This window comes from Sander lucioperca, chromosome 19, assembly GCF_008315115.2.
Source record: "Sander lucioperca isolate FBNREF2018 chromosome 19, SLUC_FBN_1.2, whole genome shotgun sequence".
NCBI lineage: Eukaryota > Metazoa > Chordata > Actinopteri > Perciformes > Percidae > Sander > Sander lucioperca.
Window position 1 is genome coordinate 16,725,698 of NC_050191.1, and position 23,473 is coordinate 16,749,170.

The window sequence follows — 23,473 nt, forward strand, 5'->3', positions numbered from 1 at the left end:
TAATTTTGTAGCATGAATGTCGGGGAGCTCAAACACACCCAAACTAAGTTTAAATGATGGCCAAAGTCGAACTTTTTATCTCTTTATTTACTCAGTGGTGTTGACATTAAGGATAGGGACTCTTATTTTGAAGTTACACCCGCTCAGCCAATCAGATTTCAGCTTTATGTAACAGGAAGCGGTCATATAAAATACATGAAAACAAATGAGTTCCACACACAGTAGTTACAAAACGCTTGACTTTGCAGGTAATGTCCATCTTCTTGTTTTTATTTATTATTTTTTACACCCTACAAGATGATAACATTGTTTTAACAAAAGCGTTAGGTTAGGCGGTGAAGAATTAGCCTACTTAGCCGAATCTGAATTAACTTAAAATGTATTTCCAGAGCTGTTTTATAAGCCAATGCGTTTGAATACATAACTAGTCCCGTGACTTGATGTAACAGGTTATATACCAGTATAATGTTTTATAATGCTTTACGATACATACACGCATTGCAGTGGTTTGGAAACGTCTGAGTTTGGCGATATTTAGTTATTTGTTATATTTTGTTATTGACGATTTTATTTATTAAACGGACAGTTTTGACCAACTTCACACCAGCCATGCTGAAAGCTGTGGGACAAGCTCTGTTCTCAACTGGACTGCAGAATCCTAAATACACAGCAGAGGAGAAAAAGGTATGTGTTTCCTAGATTGCCTTGTATAAAAAGACAGTAAACCTTTGGTCTGATGTTGATTGTTTAGCACACTTCCATGATGGGACAAGAGATGTGAGTTATGTTAGTGCTGAAATGTTACGTCGACACTTTAGGTTTTCTGTTGTGCTGAAAAGATTAGTTGATCAACAGAAAATGAATTAGTTCTGAATATCAATTTGCTAGTTTTCTTTATATTATTTCATTTTAAATTGATTATCTTTTGATGGTCGAACAAAACAAGACATTTGCAGATGTCACCGGTATATTGTGATGTTACACCAAAATCTGTTGGATTATGTTACACTAGAGAGGGTTATTATAAACTAGAAAATGTATTTCCTGCAGAAAATGCGCATGAATGCTGAAAAGCTAAATTGCTAAAACTAAACTGGATTAGGAATGCGTTTATTTAGTATGAATTTCATTGAAAAGTTAAATAACACCACTAATGTAAAAAATATGTGGAATATTTAAATGCTAAAGTAATTATCGGCTTTAAAAGTTAAATAATGCCAGAAGATGTAGAACCTTGTACGGTTTGAATTTATTAAAAAAGTCATGGTATGGTATGTCGAAAAAAGTGATAAAGTCATGGTATATAGTATATCGGAAAAAGTCATAGTATAGTATTTCGAAAAAAGTAATAGTATAATATGTTGAAAAAAGTCCAGGCAAAGTATATCGAATAAAGTCATAGTATAGTATGTTGAATAAAGTGATAAAGTCATAGTATAGTATGTTGAAAAAAATCCTAGCAAGTATATTGAATAAAGTATAAAAAAGTAATAAAAAGCCATAGTATAGTATGTTGAAAAAAAGTGATAAAAAAGTCATAGTATAGTAAGTCAAAAAAAGTCATATTATAGTGTGTTGGAAAAAAGTGATAGAAAAGCCATAGTATAGTATGTCGAAAAAGTCATAGTACAGTGTATCGGGAAAAAAAGAATAAAGTCATAGCATTCCATAGTATGTGGAAAAAAGTGATAAAAACTCATAGTGTAGTATGTCGCAAAAAGTCATAGTATGTTGAAGAAAGTGAAAAAAGTCATAGTATAGTGAATCAAAAAAGTCATAGTATAGTATGTCGAACAAAGTCATAGTATAGTATCTCGAAAAAAGTGATAAAAAAGTCATAGTATAGTATGTCGAAAAAGTCATAGTTTAGTATCTCGAAAAAAGTGATAAAAAAATCCATAGTGTATTATGTCGAAAATGTCATGAGAAAGACATAGTATAGTATGTTGAAAAAGTCACAGTATAGTGTATCGAAAAAAAGCATAAAGTCATAGCATTCCATAGTATGTGGAAAAAAGTGATAAAAATTCATAGTATAGTATGTCGCAAAAAGTCAAAGTATAGTATATCGAACAAAGTCATATTATAGTATGTTGAAAGCCATTAAAAATGAATAGCGTGGTATGTCGAAGTATAGTTTGTCGAAAAAAGTCATGAAAAAGTAATTGTATAGTATGTCACAAAAATTCATAGTATAGTACTCTATGGGGAAAAAAGTGATAAAAAAAAGTCAAAGTATAGTATGTTGAAAAAAGTGATAGAAAGTCATAGTATAATAACTCAAAGGAAAGTCTGAAAGAACAAACTCCACACAAAAAGTTAAGGTCGCGCAATACACACTCCAATATAAGCGCCCCCCCCCCCCCCCCACACACACACACACACACACACACACACACACACTAGTTTCTGACATTGTATTGATTAAATGGTAAATTGAAAAAATAATTACACATGATTATATATATTATGATAATTTATGAGTGTGTGCATGTATGCGTGTTTTGCAGGGACAAGACTATGAGATTCGCACCTACCATGCCACTAATTGGGTTAGCACCTCTCTGAGTGGAATGCAGTGGGATGCAGCCATGAACACTGGCTTCCGCAGACTCTTTAACTACATTCAAGGCAACAATCACAACAGTAAGTTTCAGCAATTTTGTTCTTAAAATGCCACGTGGTTGTGTGTACGGTGAAAAGCGGGAAAAAAAGGTCGGATATAACTTTAGTTTATTTTGTCAGAGAGGTGTTGAAATTTGAGGCTCTTATTGTGTGGTGTTGTAAAACAAACTTCATATAAAGCCATATAAAAAAGTAAAGTAAATTAAACTTGATCAAACACAATCAGTCAAGTTAATAATGTTCAAATGTTTCAGAATGAAGTTATGGATATTGTTGGCAGGAAGACAACAAAAGAGTCTATGAATAAATGCACTTTAGTTCTTGCTCAGCAGTTTGTAACAGCACCACTGCCTTTGTCTTACTCAGCAGTTTACACCAGCATTATTTATGAGAATATACTGTATATTGTTTATGCTGTTGACTACTGAGTTCTGCTGTGTAAGGAGAGTGTGATGTGTAAACCTGCTGCTTAATTCTCTACATCTGCCACACACTGTGGTTCTATGTCCACCATCTGTTCAGCTATCATTATTTACCGAAGTTTGGATCCACCAGCTGGCAACTGAGAGTTTGTTTAGAAAATATAATATCTGTGCATCTCACGGAAGCTGATTACATGTCAGACAAACCATGAACCTCATATTTACATTTATTCCTAAATTGCTTTCATGTTTTTCTGTTTTACACCAGTCAGACGTATGCTGCTTGTGTTTTAAATTTTTTCTTAATTTAGTATTTATATTCCTTGTTCCTCAGAGGTGAAAGTGGAGATGACGGCTCCTGTGACGTGCCGCGTGGATCCTGGAGCCGGCCCTGCGTGTGAATCTCAGTTCACTGTATCCTTCTTCATCCCAGAGGAGCATCAGGACAATCCACCGGAGCCGAGCGACCCGGAGGTGTTTGTGGAGCACAGGAAAGAGTTTACAGCTTATGTCAGGTACAGTACAACCTCAGCAATATATATTTAATTGCTAATTCTATTTTAGTGTGTGAAAGTGTCAAAATGAAACCCGCAAGTCTTTGTTAATTATGTTGTTGTCCTTTATTTACTAAATATATAATATTTCCAACTGATTGCACACACCGAAACAAAAGAAAAGTACAGTTAGAAGAGAATTGATAAAAAAATGAAGACTTCAAATCTCAGATATGCAGAACTCAATCTTAGATCCTCCTCTTGTTCTCCCAGGACATTCGGTGGTTTTTCCAATGACAATATGAAGCGAGAAGAGCTTCTGAAACTTATGGAGAGCCTGCAGAGGGACGGCATCCAGTACGTCGACAAGCCGTTCTACGCAGCCGGGTATGACAGTCCCTTCAAGCTCACCAACCGTAGGAACGAGGTCTGGGTCCTCAAGAAGGAGCAGGAGTAGGAGGTTTAAAGGTCGTGCAACACTCTGCCCACTACAACTGTCAAATAGTCCCGTTTTGGACAAAAAAAAAATTATATGATCATTTGATAACACTCAGCACAACTCTTAACAATGTCCAAAGGGAGAAGAAAAAAATTGCTATTATAGAAGTATAATGAAATTAAATGAAAGTTTAAATGTTATATATACATTATTCCATGTCTGATTGTGTGTTTTACTTTATTTCCTTTGACTAAAAGTTACTGAATTATAGACTCACTTAAAGTCTTGACAAAGAGACCAAACAAATGATTACAAGAGCTGATCATAAGGTCATCATAAACAAAAAAATCTGGATACAGTGGGGCAATACTTCCAGCAGGTGGAGCCAAGTAGTCAGGAAACATTTCCCTCTTTTGGTGCATCTTGTCATGACAAAAACCACAAGTGCCTTTTTTTAATGAATGACTTGTTTAGAATACACTAATTTACTAACTGTTATTCATTCAGTTATTCTTAAAGGTCAAAAAATACTTACAATATCAACAATGTGGCAACTCTTAATGTATTTTCCCATAAACACTAATATAAAAGGATTGAAAGGATGAAAAAATAAAGGAAAGTTTCAAATGTTTTTACATCAGTCTTAAAGCAATAATTGTTCACTGATTGTGGAAACGAACAAAGAGATTGTTTGATGATGGGGGGGAACAAAATCCACAGCCCTCTATTGGTGTACACATGCTCTCTAAATTGAGCCAAAACTAATATGAGGCTTTAACAGTCAGAGTTACTGTAGTTAGGTATCTTCCAAATTACACACTTTGTAAAACACAAAAAGGGGCTTTTAAATTTAAAGAAATGTAATTTGGAAGATACACACTTAATTACACTTAACTCTGACTTTTAAAGCCTCAAATTGGTAAAAAACAAAAACAAACTTTCAATCTATATTTCGATTTACTACCGAGTCATGCGTCTGTTTGTTTTTTTCATTTTTCGGAATGAAAAAAAAATGACAAAAAGGGATTTGCAAAAAACAAAATTGGCCTGTTACTTACAACTTGGTTTTCTCGTTTTCTTTTTATTTAGACAACAAAAATTGAAAAAAAACTGCTCCGTTTTTGGTTTCAAACGAAAAAACAAACTATCAAAACATACACGGACCATTTTGTCCATCCTCACCTAAGAAAGAGATTGCTTAGCGGCCAGTTTGGAGGAGGAATGATTTACAGGGACTAATAACACTTTCAATGTACAAATGGGCATGCTAGTGTTGTGTGAAGATAAACTTGAAAAAAAATGTGAACCTATCCTTTAACTTTAAATTGCAAACTCTGACAGCAGGTTTTTCCTCTTGACAGTGTTTATCTGATCTCAGACTGATCTCACTTAACTGTCACTGCTATCACACTCATTATGGTGAGTCATTGTAAATCTGGACCATACCTGCATCACTTAAGTCTCAGCAAAAAAAGACTTTGCCTGATAAATTAATGTGTAGTTACCTGCCTGTGTGGTTTAAGCTGAAATCTATCAACAAATTTGGTGCTTGATGAGTGCACGATGTAAAAAAAGAATGACACAAGCTAACAAACATTTTGCTTTTTTAATCGGAGTTGACTTTGTTTTATACATTAAATCACATTAATTATCATGTTCATAGTTCATGATGTACAATAATTTGTGTGTTTTTAATCCTGAAGAAGGGATGCTACATGGTGATGGAATGGTGACATAAGCACTGCACTAATGTATGGATCATGGGAGATATTACTTCCTTATAAATGATGTTTAAGAATGTAAAATGTATTATCTCATCAATAATAAATATAACTCAGCATCAAATGATTGATTATTCTGATAATGTATTAGCTCCATCTTCACTGTGTAATTATGTTCCAGTCATCCTATTTCATGATGGGCTTCTTTAGTGTAGTTAGAATCACACACTGCAGAAAGCTTCAGTGTGAGTTGTTCAGATCTGCAGTGGATACAGTCCAGGCCGTCCTCCACTTTCTGATCACTGTGACCTTTTTATCAGCCGGATGAAATCCTCGCCACAGTTCATTTCCTACTTTATCCGCTCTCACCTTTTCTCACTCTCTCGTCGTCAGGTTCATGTTCATGTCTGCTGAGTCATTCTTTTTTTTGTGGCAGAATTGTTCCCAATATCGTGTTCAGACGCTCAGCAGAAATGACATTTTCACACACGCACACCCACACACACACACACACACCTAAGTTTAGGGCTGAAACTAACGATTATTTTCATTATCAATTACCATTTCGTCTAGGGCAAAAAGGATACCTGACACCATAGCCAATGAGTGCAACATCTCACAAACAGTCCTATTTACTAGGGCTGCAGCTATCCATTATTTTAGTAGCTGAGTATTGTACCCATTATTCCATCGATTAATTGGATAAGTAATAAGTAATAGTAAATATACAAAAGAGTTTTCTTATTTAGGAAAAGCAACATTTTTATTGCCTAAATTGCATACAATAACCGGGATAGATGCTAATAATTTTAAGCACTGGCCGCATGGGCCACCAAGCCCCTTATTCTGTTGGCAAAAGTACATTTTTGGTGGCCCAAATGTAAATCTTTTTCGCCCTCTTCCCCTTCATGCCTCTAACTCACACTGGATATGCAAAAGAGCTGTTCACTAAGCCCAGTACAAAGCTTAAAGCAGGGCTAATTAACTATACTGTCCAGGGGGACACATTTTAAGAAGAGGCAAACAATTTTGCATCAAGAATTTTTAGTAATCGAATTATTCGAGTTACTCGAGGAATCCTTTCAGCTCTACTATTTACAGCTGCTTTGTCGTGCAAAAAGTTGTTTTTGACAAAACAAGTAGAACGAACACTTATATCAGGCACTGTCGCGTGTCTGGCACAAACTGACTGAGGAAGTGAATATAAAAATCCTTTGGAAATGAGTTGTAGTCATGTAAAATGTATTCAAAAAACACAGAAACAGTCCTTTGTTAAGTGAACAGGGACCTTTTCTATTTTGACAATAATGTGGCCTTAAACAAGGGTAAAAAAAAAAATGTGATCGATTGCATTTCCCTTGTTATGACTAAATAATTAGAGCAGTACGCTGAGTCATTTATAAAGACTCTTGAAGCACTAAAAACACAGGCGATAACTATTCTATTCCTGGACTCTTCACTGGGTTCAAGTCAATACAGGGGTTCTGTCTCATTTGTCACTTCACTGTATGGAGGTTGTTGATATGAGAGGAGGGAAAGTATTGAGGTGTCAATAGTGTGATTATGGCTGGGAGGGGTTTGTATTGATTCCTGTCTGACAGCCAGATGGACACAGCGTCAGAGAGCAGGTGACTGCTGAATTGGAGGTGGAGGGACTTCATTGTAAATACTGAAAGGGCGATCAGGTTTTTTTACCCTTGGGAAAAAACACTTGACATTTCGAGGCGTTGAAAAGGCAGGGAGGACCTGCAGGGAATGTTGAGAGGTTTCAGTCGTGGGCCACAAACTGTAAGTCAGGCCTTCACTCTGCAGTGGAAAAGTCTATTATAGGCTGAGCCTGTGATTCAGTGTGTGTCCTAATAGGATGTTCAGAAGGAGACATAACTGATGACCCTTGCGTGGGGGGGGGGGAGACGATGGTCACTGGAGCAGCTTTCCAGATGATGGACGAGTGTGGGTGTTTGGGGTGCGGGGTGGGCAGATGGCCGTAAATCTCTCACACACACACACACACACACAGTAATGACCCAGAAACCTGCACTTTAAATATCACCTTGTTTTTATTACACAGACATACACAAGAGCGTTAGCAGCTCCACTCCCACTACTTTCGGTCCTCCCGTCTTTTCACAAGCTCTCTGCGATTGAGACGTTTTCCTGTCATGACACAAGCCCGGGAGCCCAAGTTCTCAATCATGGGGCGCGCGCGCGCGGGAGCTGGGAGACACACTTTGGTCACAGGTGATTAAACCACAGGGTGTTATGGCTGTTAGGTTATGAAGTCTCACGCCTGTTACCTCAGTTTATGACTCTAAAGAAACCACATTTACTCAGCTGTGAACACCAGTGTGGGCTTTGCATGACTCAAGATTAAGGGCAGTAGAAGGCTTTAGCATAAATATTGACATTATTGCATTTTTGTTGTTACTCTGAAGCACCTATAAAAAGAAAAATGGCCTAGTGAATCAGCGTAGTAAATGTGGCCCTCCCAACCCTTCCCTGTGCCTCCATCACCTTGTTGGTTGATTGTGACACCTTTTGCAGCCCTGCTATGTGAAAATAAATAATCTACAAAAAGGAAACCACTCCTTTCCAGCAAACACAGGGCTATTAAAATGTACAGTCTCTGAAAATAAGCCAAAATGTTACTTAAAACTTCTTTCTCTATATATTTACATACAGAATCATATAAAACTGCAAAAAGGGTAAACTTAGCAGAAAGCCTAACAGCATTATAGAAATCATTAAAGCCCTAAAAGCTTCTAGTAGGTTTCAGCTAAATTAGCGATGACTGCAGTTAACTTTTCAGCTCTTTGGTAACCAACATGATCCCTAAAAGACCCGGCGGACAGTAAAATAAGCTTTTCTTCTAATTTGATTTCTGCCTTTACATTTATAGATTTATACTTAACTCCCAACACACAAATCATGACATCACTTGTTTATTAAAACAATCTTTAAAACATAGTTTTTAAGTCACAAACAAAGAAAAAGACCTACGCACAGTGTAAAATCTATAAACTAAAATTCATTTAATAGAGGTTTTATGAGCCTTTTTTTATAGAGTAAATGTGCTGTTTTGAGTTTTCTTTTTTCTTTTTTTTTTTACACTCGACAGTTATTTACTTCCTGGCCATCACTAGGTGACAGCACTGAGCCCTCTGCACTTCCTATGGACCACTGAACATACCAGCTCTGCAAACTAAACCTCTGACCTAAGAGCAGAAAGCAAAACTTGGGCATAACCGCAGCTCAAGTTGTGAAGTGGTGGAGCTGTCTGTTGTTCCCTGCCCTCGAGTTCTTTTCACAATATTATGTTATATTATTAACACTTGCAAACCATGGTGCTCTCAAACACTTTCCAGAGCCAACAGAAGAAAAGCAGAAGCTGAGAAAATTCACAAAGCGAGCGTGCAGCACGCCCCTACATTTCACTCTTGCCAACTGCCAAGCTACGTAGCACCACAGCAGCAAAGTTACAACTTGTGACTTTTCAATTCCTTCAATTCACCTAAGTTTACCATTTTAACCTTGTCCTTCAAAGAAACTAAAAGGTTCCTGCGTGTTAAGGACAAAATAAAAGTTAATAAAAAAACAGCAAAACAAGTGAAAAAACAAACTAAGAACACCAGGCGTTAAAGAAACTCTATTCTTTTAACACAAAGGGTGAGTCACCAAACGAAGGACAGAGTGAGAATCATGGGAGTTTTGAAAAGCTGCAGCAGAACCAGTTCTCCACTTCAGACTAAGTTCAGTCCGGTCCATGAAGGGGCGACCTATGACCTCACATCAGGACCCGACACGTCCACTCCCTCAGAGGCAGCGCCGAGGGGGTGGGGCTCAGGAAGGTGTCTCTAGAGGGCCGTCTATTGGCTCCTCTTCCTGCCCCCTACCTGGTTATGACGAGTGAGTTCCGCTCCCTGTATCTAAGGGGCAGTCCTTGCTCTTTAACTTCTGCTCTCTTTAGATAAAGTGCCATTGGAGTTATTGAGTACAGGGAGAGTCTGAGCCGTGGGTCCGGACAGACTCTCTGCAGTGTCTCCATACTCGCTCTCAGCCAGCTCCCCCTCTCGCTCACAGATTACTGTCATTGGGCTGCTGAGGATTCGGCTGCGTGCGTTGTACTTGCTGCTGGCAGCAGAGGGGGGCGTGCGTGAGCGCCCGTATTTTAAACCGCTCATTGTAAAGGACGATGAAGTCGGGGAGGACAGAGCCAAGGCCTCGTAGCGGCTCCACTCATCTGTTGCCCTTTTACCACGGCCGGGGGAGGTGCAGGGGCTGTGCGGCGCCATCAGTGAGGAGGGTGAAGCAGCAGGCGAGTCTAACGCTGACTCAGAGTGTGGTCTCTGGGAGCGAGGGTCAGTGGAGCGAAGCATCTCAGCGGCCGACATCCTGAAGCTGGTTTCTGAGCGGCTACCCTTCTTCAGGAGAAGGGCCTTGAAGGTGTCGCTGCTGGTGGAGGATTTGCGGAGGTTGCGCTGGATGGAGCCTGTCTGGCGGGGCAAGGAGGACACCGGCCCTGGGGACACCATCACTGGGGACCCGCCTGTCGGGGTGACGGGGGGAGACTGTGGGTGGCTCCCAGCCCGGGACTTGTCCTCCTCAGACTCCTTGCGACCCAGGACCTTGCGCTTTGACCTAGGGTAACATGTGGATAACCAGATTAATGACATGCTTAAAGAAATTGTGCAGAGTGAGTGAGTGCAAGCAGGGTTTTTGAATGTGAAGGGCAGTTAAATGTTGAACTGATGGAAGAGCAAGAGGAAATGCAAGAGTTGGGGGCAGTTTTGTCAGGAAACGATCATCAAATCCAATTATTCAAATTGAAATTAGGCTGCAGCATATGGGATTATCATATTAACTGAGCAGGAAGAAGCCTTTGGTAGATTGCCTTGGCCATATGCCATATGTGAGCACTGCCCCAGCAATGTGTCACAGCACAAATCTTAAAGAAGTTAAATAAAGGGGAGCATTGAGTGGTGTGGATGCAAAAAAACAAAAAAAGGGATGGCAATGAGAAGAAGCGTTTTCATTAAAAAAAAATTCCAATGAGTTTTTACAAGAAAAGCTGCAGACGCTGCAACTCTGCAGGAAAGCTCAGACGCGGCACAATGAAATTAATCAAAAACACAAACTGGGAAAAGTGCCCAAAGCAGTTTTAATCAGACAGTACAATTCAGCCTCCTCTCAGCAGGGGGTATCCGAGTGGTTGACGGCACCAATCAGCCTACACTGTCTATAACTCCTGCACCAAAGCATAGCAATAAAGCTGCAACTGTCAGAATACAGGGGATTAGGGCTAGCAAGGAAACAGCCTTAGTAATCTGTGGTCCATGGGGTTGCACTGTGGGACTACAGTTGCTAATCCAAAGGTAGCATCACAGCGATGGCAGAAACAAGGCTTGCTAATTAAAGGGAAGGGGCTACTTGCCACTTCGCACCTCTCTAGAAAGGATGCAGCCACCCACTGCATGCCCCCTCTGCACAGGGAGGGAGAGAGGAGAGGGGAGACAGAAACGATTAAAGGCATGAAAAATACAGATTATGCGATAAGGGAGTGATTTGATGCTAAAATTAAAGGGAGCAGTGAGACAAAATCCTTAATCCTCAGATTGGATCTACAGAAAGAAATTCTTCCATAAAGAACAAAAAACCTGTACAGAATATACTTGTGAAGGTCAAATAAGAGGGAGAACTAGAGGGTATAAATGGTTTGTGAGAGAATCTAATTCTGCTTTCTGTTTTAGAAAGGCTGCAAAATATATGTCTGTGCCCTAAATTTAACCTCCATCTAGCGTCATCCCCTGCGAGCTCCCTCGCCACATCAGCATTACATAAGACTTTTGTCACACATATACACACGTGCACACTCACACACCTGAACTCAGTCAACCAACACGGCTCCATACTGAACTCACGGTTTGTACTGAACGTTTGTTGAATTCACAAATACACGGCCACACTGGAGAGGCGCTGATACCAATCTCAGTTATAGAGGTAAACAAGGCTGCAATTTAAGACACATCTCTGAGTGCTTGATCGATTTCTTTCTCTTGGCTGTACTTGGTTTAGGAGGATCTCCCTCCAGACAGGTTGTATTTTATGCTGCAGCTGTAAAGGCATTTCTCCGTTTCCCCAGAGAAAGAGAGGGAGAAGAGTGGGAACGAGGTGAAATGACAGAGTGGAAAACAACAGTATTGCACAGATGAGAAAGGGAGAGGAAATGTGAGAGGTGAAGGAGGAACAGTTAGGGAGACCACACAAAGAAAGTCAACACCAAAAATTTGAAGGCTACAATCGAACATATAATTTGATTTCTAAATATTTCAAAACAATGTATCTCAAATGGATTTTAATTTAATGACAGATATAATATGAAATGATAAGAGCCCCACTTTTTTTTGCAAATTAGCTAATAATTTGTTTGTGTGATTATGTGAGTTGAGTTCATTCTTCGCAGTTTTTCATTCCTTTCATTTTGACAGCACCGCCAGGAGTCGGTCATCACTTTCTCACTTATCAAATATCTGTAAAATTATTCTATGTTTTATACTAATGTGGTGCAATGGAGGAGTAGTGCGGTAAAGCATGTGGTAAACAAACACAGGTCCACTGTGAGGTTTACTCACACATGCTTACACAATCCCGCCGTCCAATTAAACTGCACAATAAATCGCACTTGCCCATGTGATGTGTGCACCATAAATACATCGACAATCTGTCGCCAGCAGAAATAAAATCCCGTGAAATGAAATCCTGTGATGCTCAAGAGAACTCCGACTGCCGTTGCACGTGAAACACAAACTGGCGGGCTGCATGAGAAATTTATGTGTGCTCCCTTTGAAGCACGTATGCAATATATGTCAGAGACCAGTGTGTACAAGAGAGCTAGAAACAGAGAGAGGGAGAAAGACAAATCTCTCCGGTGGCCTCTAACCTAGATTACGACCCGAGGGTGTCGAGTAGTTAAATAATGGATGAAGCAACTGCCTTTTTTTTCCTGCTGAGAATGAGCAGCGCTAACGTGACTTCACTAACACAGATGCCTTGACAAACATGTGACTACTGACTCATTTTGCGTCTTGAATCAGCCTCTTCACTGACCAGGAACAGAAAAAGCCACTCTAGGCTGGGAGACTCCAGAGAGCAGCTATTTGACAGATGTGTATGCTTGCAGATGGGACAGCGCTAAGTAAAGTTATGACTGATGTGGAGGGCAGAGGAAGAGCAGGAGAGGAGGGGGATGGAGATGGAAAAAGAGAAATCATTGGTTGAAGGGAGAGAAGGAGCTTGGAGTTCAGGGTAATACATTGTGGTTCATGAGGGGGTGAGAAAGAGGGAATGAGATGCAGACAGAGAAAGGGAGAAGGTAGAGAGAAAAACAAACAGAAAACAGAATGACAAAGTACTAGAGGGAAAATAAACTAGCTCAGTGTAATAAATTATATATCAGGAATTGAAGCAGGTCAAGAGCAAAGACGTTGGAGTAGATGAACAAGTGACAAGAGGCGTAAAAGAGAGAAATGCATCATGGTACCTGTGAATGGCGGCAAAAAGGTCCTCAGTGGTTCGGGGCCGCGTGGGAGTCGGGGTTACCATGTTCTCCTCGGAGGCCCCGTTAGCTGATGGGGCCGGAGACGATTCAGCCGTACTGGAGTAGAACACCTCACCTGAGACAGAGAAACATACAAGTTACGTACACAAAGTTACAAGTGAGTAAACACACATACCTCAGGTTTCCTCAGTACAACACACTCATGAATCCATCATCCATTAACCTGGCTGTCTATGAAATCTGAAGTGGTACAGAGGAGGTGTTGGACTATCTTCTTACATTCTCTTTCGGTTTCTAGATTTCCTCTCTTTTCTTCTCCTCTAGTTCAGCCTCTTTTCTCCTCCTCCTCCTCCTCCTCCTCCTCTCAACCTCCACGCTCACGTCTGCGCTCTGACTGCCTGAGCCGCTGCAGGCAGTCTCACTTTACGCTCTCCCCATCCTCCCCTCCATCCCCTTACCAGATCTGTTCCACCTCCCCTCTGATATGATGGAGCCCCTCCCCCCCCTCCCTCCAAACACGAAAAGCATCTCCCCCCGGACACTTGCTTCCCCCCCCTTAGCTCAGAGAGAGAGAGAAAAGGGATAGATAGGGAGCAGGACAGAAAGAGAGGGGGCTGAGTAGGACAGACTGAAGATCAGAAAAGAGGAGAAAAAGGCAAAAATAAATATTTTGAAATAAGGATGGATGGTGAAGAAGTCGAGTAGACAGTAGAGGCTGAGGTGTGTGTGTGTGTGTGTGTGTGTGTGTGTGTGTGTGTGTGCGCGTGCGCGCGCGCGGGGTGTTGGGGGGAGCAATGCAGGGAAAAACGATGGGACAGTAGCCACAAGAGATCTCTGCATGTGAAATGTAGAAGAGAGAGTAAGAGAGGATGAATTCAGATTGAGGAAGCTGCAGCAGTGCTGTCCCAGTGATAAGCCGTCTACTCTGCGCTATTTTCACAGTTTTCAAACCTTTAAGAGCTTGTGGTTTCAAGTTTGGATCCTTTGCTTCGGAGGGCAAAATTAATTTTTACGGCTGCCTGAGGAGCTGGCCGCACAGCTAGCAGGCAGTGGCATCACTACTAACCATATAGGATTATGGTAATGAGCTTAACTAATAAGTAAATGAAACTTTCGAGTGACACCATTTAAAACTAGTGTTCTCTCTTCACATGTTCTGCATGATGATGAAAATATAAATCTATTTCAGTCAGACTCACCAGTGTCATCCTCCTTGGAGCTGATGGATCCAGTCGTGCTACTTGTTCCATCTCCCTCCTCCTCCTCCTCCTCCTCCTCCTCCTCCTCCTCCTCCTCCTCCTCCTCCTCATGAGCCTCTCCATCAGTACACAGTCCATGGTCAAGACTTGACTGGCTGGCAGAAACAGAAATGTAGGACTCGTTCTGGGTGACTGTGGATGTTTCACTGCTCTCTGCTAGAAGCTTGAAGCTCTCTGAAGTTTCCTCGGCCTCCTGTTGCTCACTTTTACGCTCGTTCTGTTCTTCTTTCTTTATTTGTCTTTGTGGCGCATCTACTTGGTCTTCTGTTTGTGACAGGCTGGTTGTATCCTCATGCTGCGATGGAACCTGTTCATTGATTGGTTGGGGGCTAAATGGTGGGAGAAAAGAGATTTTGGGTTTCTTGGAGACTACTGGGGGCTTCTGTTTGACCGGAGAGCTTTGGGAGCTCTGTGGGGGACTGGGAAATGATTCCTGTCCTTCACCTTTTTCTTTTCCGTTTAAGCGAAAGTAACTCTGATTCTTGGCTTTTCCATTCATGACAGCACTGTCTGGTGTGTCATCTGTGATACTGCAGTCAAAAGACAACTCTTCTAAGAGCTTTGACACAGGTGAAGGTGAGCAGTTACGTGAATCTTCTTCTGGGGAGCAGTTTGACAGGTGTATCACAGTGGGATGCTCCATGGAGTATGACTTCTCCAGGGCCAGGGGCTTTAGACCCTGAAGGAGGTCCACCCCTATTTCCTGAGCTTTGGTGTGGTCTGAATTGCCGTTAATCATCTTCTCTGGCAGTTTAACAGAGCGGAGCTGAACACTCTGCAGTGCAAATGGGGTGATCAGGGGCTTAGGTGAATTTGTAGGGCTGTTGGAAAGAGCTGGTTTCGGAGCATCTTTCACTGCCTTCACAAAAGATGGGGAGGAGGAAGGTGGGACAAAAGCAGGCAGTGGAGGAGGTGGAGGGGGCCCCATGGAGGGGACGGGAGGGGGGGGTGGAGGGGGAGGACTGAAGCTCCCATTGAAGGATGAACTGGGGTGGATTAGCATTTCAGGGGATGGAGGAGGAGGGAATTCTGGGGAGGTGGAGCAAGCAGGGGGTGGTCTCAGAGTTGGACCCTGTGGAGTGGTTGGTAACAGGGGAGCTGGCGGAGGAGTGCCCGCACTGGAACATGGCGGTAGAGGGGGAGGGAAGGGTGGAGGTGCGCTGAGAGAGCTGGTGGGAGCTGAGGAGGAGAGGGGCAAGGGTGGGGGTGGTGGAGGAGGAGGTCCGGAGCTTTTAAGTGAGTCCGAGGTGTTGGAGGAAAGGGAAGTGGAAGAGGAGGACAGGGATACAGAGGAGAGGAGAGATGACTTTCTCTCGGGCACTTTGGGCTTGGGCCGGCTGCCCGAGGGAGACATGGACCTGACAAATGAGGGCACTGGGGTTCCAGCTGTGGGGGTGTTGGACTGACTAGAGTAGCCGCTAGATGGGGAGGTCAGCCTATGCACCCTGTCTGGTGAGGAGGTGGACATTTTGGGCTTCACTGCCACCCTTCCCTCCTGACCTGGAGCTCCAGGGGCCTGGCTGTTGTTGAGAAGCTCACCTCCATTCTGCAATTCTCCTGGGTGAGCCCCAGCCGACATGTTATCAGTGGCATGAACCGGAGGGGTCTGTGCCCTCTGGTCTCCATGGTTACGAGGGTAGTCCATGTAGTAGCCCCAGGAATCAGCATAGTCTGAGCGCAAGCTGCTGGTGTCACTGTGAGCAGGTGTCACGTGGCATAGCGAGTAAACGTTAGACACACCGCCACAGTTGGCGTTAGCTACTAGTGATGCTGCAGAGCTACCTGCACTGATGCTACTCTGACTGCGTGGCCGTATCACCCAAGGGTCATCGTAATCGCTGCTCGGGCTATGAGAGGGTGAAGAAGGTGAAGCCACTTTTCCTTTCCCTCCTCTCAGCCCCATCTGTAGGCTCTGCTGCAAGCTGGCAATTAGAGTCTCATTAAGCATGGCTCTGTTTGGCTCATTAGCACCGCTGATGGCGCTAACGCCTCCAAGGGGCTTTTTCACAGAAGTCTTGCGTCTAAGAGAGTCTGTACGAGCTGGGGGCAGCGGAGGCTTTTTGGCCTTGCGGAGGGAGATACTGCGGGACAGAGAGCGATCACTGTACAAGCTTCCAGAGTCTTCCTGATTGGCCATCTCACGGCACTCGTACATGCTGTGCCGGGTGGCCCGTCCAGGTGCTGCACCATGCCCGCTACCATGGCTGCGAGAGCGCAGGCCTGAGTCCATGTGCATGGAGGTGTAGTATCCATCATTGTCTTGGGAATAGAGGGAGCTGGAGTCAGTAGTGGTCCTGGAGGAGAGGTCCAGGCTGCTATACAGCTGGTTTATAGGAGTGGAGCAGCTAGAGGTCAGAGTGCGCTGTGGAACCACCATGTTTTCTGGCGTGTCGTAGATCCACTGCTCCTCTGACAGACAGGATGGTGGCGTGGGAGCCAAGGTGCTGTGGCTTTGTATACTGCTGTCCGAGTGCCCTGACTCGCTAGCAGGTGCTTCGACTACCAGACCACCATCCTTTGGTGTATGAGTGGGGGTAGAAGTGGCCAAGGCTGGGCAGGTGGAGCTGTGGGTAAAGGCTGTTGGACTGGAGATCATGGGGTCAGTGCTGGTGGAGGAAGCCAGACTGAGCGGCCGAGCTGTGGGGTAAGCTGAGGCTGGGGAGTGGGAGAGCTGACCGGAGGTGTTGAGGGTAATGACCTCAGAGGAGCTTGACATGGTGGCATTAGGGATGAGTGAGGTGGAGTAGGCAGCATGCGGGGAGACCACACATGCTGGACCACCAGCCCAATCACTGGCCTGTGTCCCCCTCACCTCCTGAGACTTGGGCCTGGGCAGGGTGCCTGTCCTTGGGGCATGTCTCATGTGCACCACTGTATCGTCAACCTGAAACTTTCCAATCTGCCTCTGAGGTGTAGTTTGCTCCTCTGACTTGATTGGGGTACTGCTATAGATGGGTTCAGCACTGAGGGACACCCTAGCACCCTGTCGGGGCAGACTGTGAAAACGGGAGGGGTCTCTGTTAAACTGTGGCAGCATCAAGATCCCAGAGCTGTCACTACTCGAGACGGATATACTTCCTGTTGAGGAGGAAGCAGAAATGCCAGCCATTTGAGCAGCAATTCCCTGTCCTCTCTGAGCCCGGATTCTTCTCATGGACGGGGGTACAATCTTTACTTCTTCTGTCTGGCAGCCAGAGTCTCTGGTCTCTGAACGTCTGAGCATTGAGTTGACGCTCCCAACTCTGCCCAAGGTGGAATACTGTCCCGGGATGAACATGGAATGCGGCCGTAGCTCTCCACTGTGTCCTTTTGCTGCTATCAAAGGAAAAAATAAAATAAAATAAACATGTAATTGAACAAAATATCTTGTTTTATCTTCTTGCACACCCTTCACTTTCCTCTCTATAACTTCTTCAGCCACAATGCCTTCTGCTCTTCTGGCTGGACTGTTAGATAAACTGTGCTCACATGGAAGCTAATTAATTTGATTAGCTGTAACCCTCTCATGCGTTAATAACTTCTGGTCTTCTTCATTAAGGAGGAAAGGGTATAAGGGAAGACAGAGAGACTCCTTCCTGTGCTTGTCCTATTCTGGCTCTGGCTCAGTCCGATATATACAAATACGAATAATACCCTGGGGTATAATACCCAGGACAGGCAGCTGGTATGAGGCAGCCAACAAACAAACACATAAATGGATACAAACAGTGCTGACATGGTCATGCATTGTCATACAGGGCAGAACAAACAGAGTAAGCAGATACATATAGAGACAAGGACGCACAGAAATGCAGATATCACAGAGACACACACACACACACACACTGAACATACCGGCTTGTAAACAAACAATTTGAAGAATGAGTTGTTAAACGGGAGATGATGTCTAGTGTGTCTCCCATCTGTGGTGCTTCTCCTGTTGATGCTCATATCCCAAAACATAGATACACTCTTGCGTCCTTTCCTCTCTCTCTCCCCTGTCTCTCTCTCTCTAAACCACACATACACTCTCTTCCTCCTTTGCTAAAAGCTGGACTGACAGCTTGGCTGCTGCTGCGATAGATTAAGCTGCAGGTCTACTTCGCAGGCAGCTCTTGTGCAAGGAGAGGGAGGGGATGAAACACTGGGACAAATACCCCGGCCCAATAATCATGACATTCAGAGGATGTCGTCAGCTGGTCACTAACCAGACTTTAAAGCTCCTTTCCTATCAGCCTTGGTGATCTTATCGCACAGAGAAATTACATTCTCCTTAAACGCTGCTGCTGTCCTACAGCTCAGAGACGTGTAAATAAACATCAGCCATGCGGTGCTGTCACCACAACGTCAGCTTAGTAAGCTTAGTGCTCGCTTAACACCCAGCTCAGCTGAGTAACGAAGGGTAGGCGACATATGAAACTTCATATTTGTTATTTAGGATTTGAGGATCATATGTTCTGAAAATGACGAGTGTTGTGGGGCCTTTTTACTGTAGGTGTCCATGATCAAGGGCCGATTGTCTCATAATCCGTACATGTTGGTAAGTAAGGCACACATAGGACATGCTAAGATTATCAATATGGCTCCAGGATTAAGGCCCAGACACACAATTAACACACACAATTTACAGAAAAGGGACTGCAGATAGTTAAACTGAAAGATTATGGCACAATACGCATTTAAGAATGGCAAACCCTGAACTTAACTTTTCCTATGTGACATAATTTTCCAACAGGCAAAGTGTAAAATGTGATTATATGAGTGCAAAAGTTTCTAGAGGAGGAAAAAGGGCAAAAATAAAACCACAAAATTACTTAAAAGGATTTCATAATGGGTTTCTGGCTGTGGATACAGTTAAACAGGGTGGAGAAGAGCAAATGAGGACACTTGGTATAAAGAACTGAAAACAGGGAAAGACTGAACATCTGCAGGGCCTTGATCCAACACTGTGGACTTGCACATGTCATTTTCTCCCTCTCGATATGATTTACTCAGAGCAATACTGGTGGGGTGGGTTCATTCCCCACTCAATGTATACAATTAATGGATAAAAGCATAAATCCATAGAGAGTATGGTTATAGGGATGCTTTTCCAGAGTGTTGGTACAGGTCTGTGGACAGTAGAGGGCAACATATTGCCCCACAGTGATCCATACCTAGCTCATGGTTGAAGTTGTCAGGCAGCCCTGATATAGTCTTTCTGCGTTTGACCTTCTTGGGCCGGCGGGACACGGTGTCAGTGTTAATGAGGGAGCGCCGGATGCTCGCCTGTCGGTCAAACACTGCCCCTGGTAGCCGGGAGGGCGAGAGCAAGGCAGGCAGACACACAGGCAAACAGCAGTTGGTTAGTTGGAAGGAACAACCTCAACAACATGCAAAGGTTTTTTTTTTTATTTTCAAGTTGAACATGCAACATCAACAGGAAAAGAAACCTCAAGGGTCAGTTCAACCAATTATGAAAAAACATTTCCCTTTAGTGGTATCTAGCCATGCAGATATTTTTCTTTGGCTCTACTAAGAACTGTTCACAGTGAGGTCTGCAATGGCATGTTTCTAGAAATACGAGTTGCTGTTGATTCTTTCAAGTAATTATTCAATACTGTGAGCGCCACAAATAAAATCCTATTTACCTTTATTTATTGGGGTAGAGGCACAAAGCTCAGAAGCAAACTAAACTTAGGCAAATACAACCAAAAGTTTCTGTGTTGCATTATATCATTAGAAGAGAAAATGTGTTTCAGTCATTTGGGTGAGCTGACCCTTTAACATTCATCCACCAGCCAAAATTTACCAGCCATTTTCACTTATTTACTCGTCAAGCTTAATCATTAAAACAAAAAAAATTACTAAGGCACTGGCCAATCAAATGTGGGCTGGCAAAGAAAACTTTACATTTTTTGGCTGATGGTTTGTGTTAATTTCCAACTCTGATTGTAAGTCACTGAGAGATGTGTGGAGTGCATGCTCTTATCACAAACACACACATGCACAGGACAGATATGAGGTGAAGCATGCACATACACACAGTCAGTCATTCATTCTTCTTCTTAATCTTCTCAATCTCTTTCTCCCTCTCTGTCCAGCTTCCCTGAAGGAACAGCAATATCTTACTAACTGCTCTCCTTCCTGCTATTTGGCTAGCTGGTGATAGCCTGCAGGCATTAGGGAAATAGAAATTGATATGAAGGCAGATAGTGTCTATCACATTCCCCCTCTCAAAGTGACAGAAATGTCCCTGATCTCTCTCTGTGTCTGCATGTGTGTGTGTGTGTGTTTCTCAGTAATATAAAGCGACAGGAGACGAAGTCAACAATGATTTGTGTGGAGTGAAACCACATTAAACACTCATTAGTGTCTGAAGGACGGCCCAGATCGCAGTTATATTGGCCTTGACAACAGCAAAATTCAGATGTTGATACTGAACTGACATTTTTTGAGTCTTTGTGCTGTTGTTCATCTGTTTTACACCTTGTAAAACATATCTGGCTGGTGTGAGTTTATGTCTTATTAGTGAAAGATCAGATAAGCTACAGTGTAATATATTAATCACCAGAACTGTCAGAATGAGATGTTATATCTATAAGGATGTGTGTGTCTCGTGTGTGGCAGATAGCACTGAAAAATGTGACATGCTAACAGGGGAATAGCATTGACACCTTTTGCTGTGTTCATCTGTCAAACGCTCTGTGATCTGACATAAAGTCAGTAAAAAGCCTTGACCCTTGGATAAGATTTTCACACACAAACGCTCGCTCACACACGCGTAGAGGAAGGTGAAGGTCAGTCTGCAGGAAGCTTGATGGAAGAGAAGAATATACACAGAGGTGCAGGAGGAGAGGCAGACATCCATGACTGACATGTACAGTTTTTTTCCTCTGTGGGTGACTGGATACAGTAATACATTATTCTCTATCCAGTTAGCCACAGAGGGTTGATTATAGGAACAGTCTGACATTTTTGCAGGTTTTGCCCATTCCTTTTTTTGCTGCCTTACTGAGAATTAGATGAAAAGACCATTTTTTTATTTGCCTCGCTAGCTGGCTTTTCATCTAGTGCCACCACCAGGTCAAAATTTGCTTTTGTCCAAAACTTTGACCTGCACAACTAATGACATTCCCATCAGCCTCAGCTGTATTTTGTGTTTAGTGTTAATTAGCAAATAATAGCATGCTTACACACTAACATGGTGAACATGTTAGTGTGTAATGTTAAACATTATACATTAACATGGTGAACATGTTAGTGTGTAATGTTAAACATTATACCTTAAGAGCTGCTAGTATGGCTGTAAACTCTTAGTCTTAAACATTTAAGGGAGGCTAGCTGTCTCCTCCTGCTTCCAGGCTTTGTGCTAAGCTAGGCTAAGCATGACATGAAGCTATCTCTGTATTCAACTCACAGACATGAATTCAATGTTGATCTCTCATTAAAACAGCAATCAAGCAAATTTCCAAAAATGTCAGAAAAATCCTTTATGATAAAGAAAACCAAATGTGTGATTGGTGGTAAGAGGTTAATGTTACAGAATAGACACCAGGGATGAATGAGACCAGATCGAACTCAAAGTAGATTAATCTTTCTATGTTGCTATCTAATATGGAACTAGAGTAACAGGAGATTTTCCACTACCAACACTGATGGGGATTGGTCGCTAGTGATTGGAAGATGGACAAAATAGTTGGATGATTGCGGTTACTAAGAGGTCATACCTGTGACGTTGATGGGAACTATGTCTGTGGGCACGGCCTGGGCCGCCAGCCTCATCTTCTCCTCTGGGGTGGGTAGGGGTGTGCCTTTGTTCCATACGACCTGTCCGTCAACCTCGTACCCCTCTCCTCCCTGCGGGGTCTGGGGCCTCAAGGAGAGCTGAGATTTGTCGTCCTCAGCTGATGAAGCTGTGGACTAGATGACAAAGAGGAATAATGGGTTAACAAGACATTAAACATCAAGTGGAGCAAAGAGAGAGAAAAATAGATGATAAGAGAGCAGACACAGGAGGAAAGGAAAGGTACAGGAGGAGAGAAATTATAGAAACAAGAAATGAAAAAAGAAAAAAAAAGACAGGCAATTGAGATACGGGGGGGGAAGAGAGTCGAATGCAAAGGGAAGGTGAGCGATAAAACACAATGTGGAGTAATGAATGCCAATGGAGTCAAAGATTTGTCATATTGTATTAGAGCACAGAATTGATGGATAAAGAAAAATGTCGAAACAAAGTGTCAAGATAATAGAAGAAAATGAAAGTGTGAATAGAATATTATAGAACAGAATAGAACTTAATTGTCCCAAACTATAACTGACAGACTGTACAGACTTTATTGACACACATAAACAAACTATAAAATATTACTATCACTGTGACCTTTAGAGGCTTGTGGTGCTGTAAACATGTTTCACGATCAATCAAACCCAAATGGAAACACATTCACTCGCACACACGCAAACATCTATCAGAGTAAACCGACAGAGCGTTTTAAAGATGGCAGGATAAAAGCAAGAGAGCAAAGCGAGGACAAAGAGAGAGAATCACTCATGCATTTAACTGTTCACACACTAACGGTTCTCAATCCTAAAGTAGAATTTACTGCAGAGAAGCAACAGACAATGTTTTACTGCAGCATCCAGGCCTAAAATTGAGCTGTTAGTCAACAGAAAACCAGCTGTCAATGTCCATTTGAGATTCTGAGATCTTTGGTTTGTAATCATGAATAAAGATCGGTTGGAGAGCACGGTGAACACAAATAATCCCAAATTGTTCCGTTTCTAGGTCAATTTCAGAGGCAAAATTATTCGTCTTTACTTTCACTGGATCAAACCAAAAAGCCTGGCTGCATCTGCAACAGGTTGAGCTTTGCCACTATGGGAAAAAATCCTCAATGTGATTTGGCTTGTCAGAGATGGAAAATTGTTGGAATAAAGTTGTCCAGAATCTCCCAAATACATACAGCAATCATTCCCTTTGTCCATTACGCTTCATCC

The 23,473-nt window shown here is 42.6% G+C and overlaps 2 protein-coding genes across 18 annotated transcripts in view; one reads left to right on the forward strand and one right to left on the reverse strand.

The window, feature by feature from the left end:
• The first annotated feature begins 148 nt into the window (after positions 1-148).
• Positions 149-5,825, forward strand: hebp2 (heme binding protein 2). 2 transcript variants are annotated; one of them, XM_031321813.2, is made up of 5 exons: positions 149-248; positions 587-684; positions 2,511-2,646; positions 3,382-3,562; positions 3,815-5,825. In XM_031321813.2, the coding sequence occupies exons 1-5, from the start codon at positions 206-208 to the stop codon at positions 3,996-3,998; spliced, it is 642 nt and encodes a 213-aa protein (XP_031177673.1). In that variant the 5' UTR covers positions 149-205; the 3' UTR covers positions 3,999-5,825. The 2 variants fall into 2 exon arrangements, with proteins under 2 accessions (XP_031177673.1, XP_035851390.1); XM_035995497.1 differs by having other exon boundaries at positions 152-244; positions 580-684.
• Positions 5,826-7,742: 1,917 nt separating this feature from the next.
• The window catches only part of nhsl1b (NHS-like 1b), a 114,716-nt gene continuing 98,985 nt past the window's right edge, over positions 7,743-23,473 (reverse strand). For 6 of the 16 annotated variants that reach the window (XM_035995605.1, XM_035995608.1, XM_035995613.1 and 3 more), the window contains exons 4-9: positions 22,204-22,396; positions 19,651-19,782; positions 14,456-17,830; positions 13,239-13,371; positions 11,143-11,181; positions 7,743-10,339 (exon numbers count right to left, since the gene is read on the reverse strand). In XM_035995605.1, coding sequence (XP_035851498.1) covers positions 9,649-10,339; positions 11,143-11,181; positions 13,239-13,371; positions 14,456-17,830; positions 19,651-19,782; positions 22,204-22,396 — 4,563 coding nt within the window. In that variant the 3' untranslated portion in view covers positions 7,743-9,648. Of the gene's footprint in view, positions 10,340-11,142; positions 11,182-11,291; positions 13,372-14,455; positions 17,831-19,650; positions 19,783-22,203; positions 22,397-23,473 lie in introns of those variants that run through there. The other 10 variants (XM_035995606.1, XM_035995612.1, XM_031321804.2 and 7 more) reach the window with 8 other exon arrangements.

What these genes read in the sequence shown, in the direction of transcription:
- hebp2 (XM_035995497.1), top strand. Translation starts at nt 206, where the DNA reads ATGAGTTCCACACACAGTAGTTACAAAACGCTTGACTTT. An exon ending in ACACAGCAGAGGAGAAAAAG is followed by an intron (nt 685 to 2,510) that starts GTATGTGTTTCC and finishes CGTGTTTTGCAG; the next exon opens with GGACAAGACTATGAGATTCG. An exon ending in GAGTTTACAGCTTATGTCAG is followed by an intron (nt 3,563 to 3,814) that starts GTACAGTACAAC and finishes TTGTTCTCCCAG; the next exon opens with GACATTCGGTGGTTTTTCCA.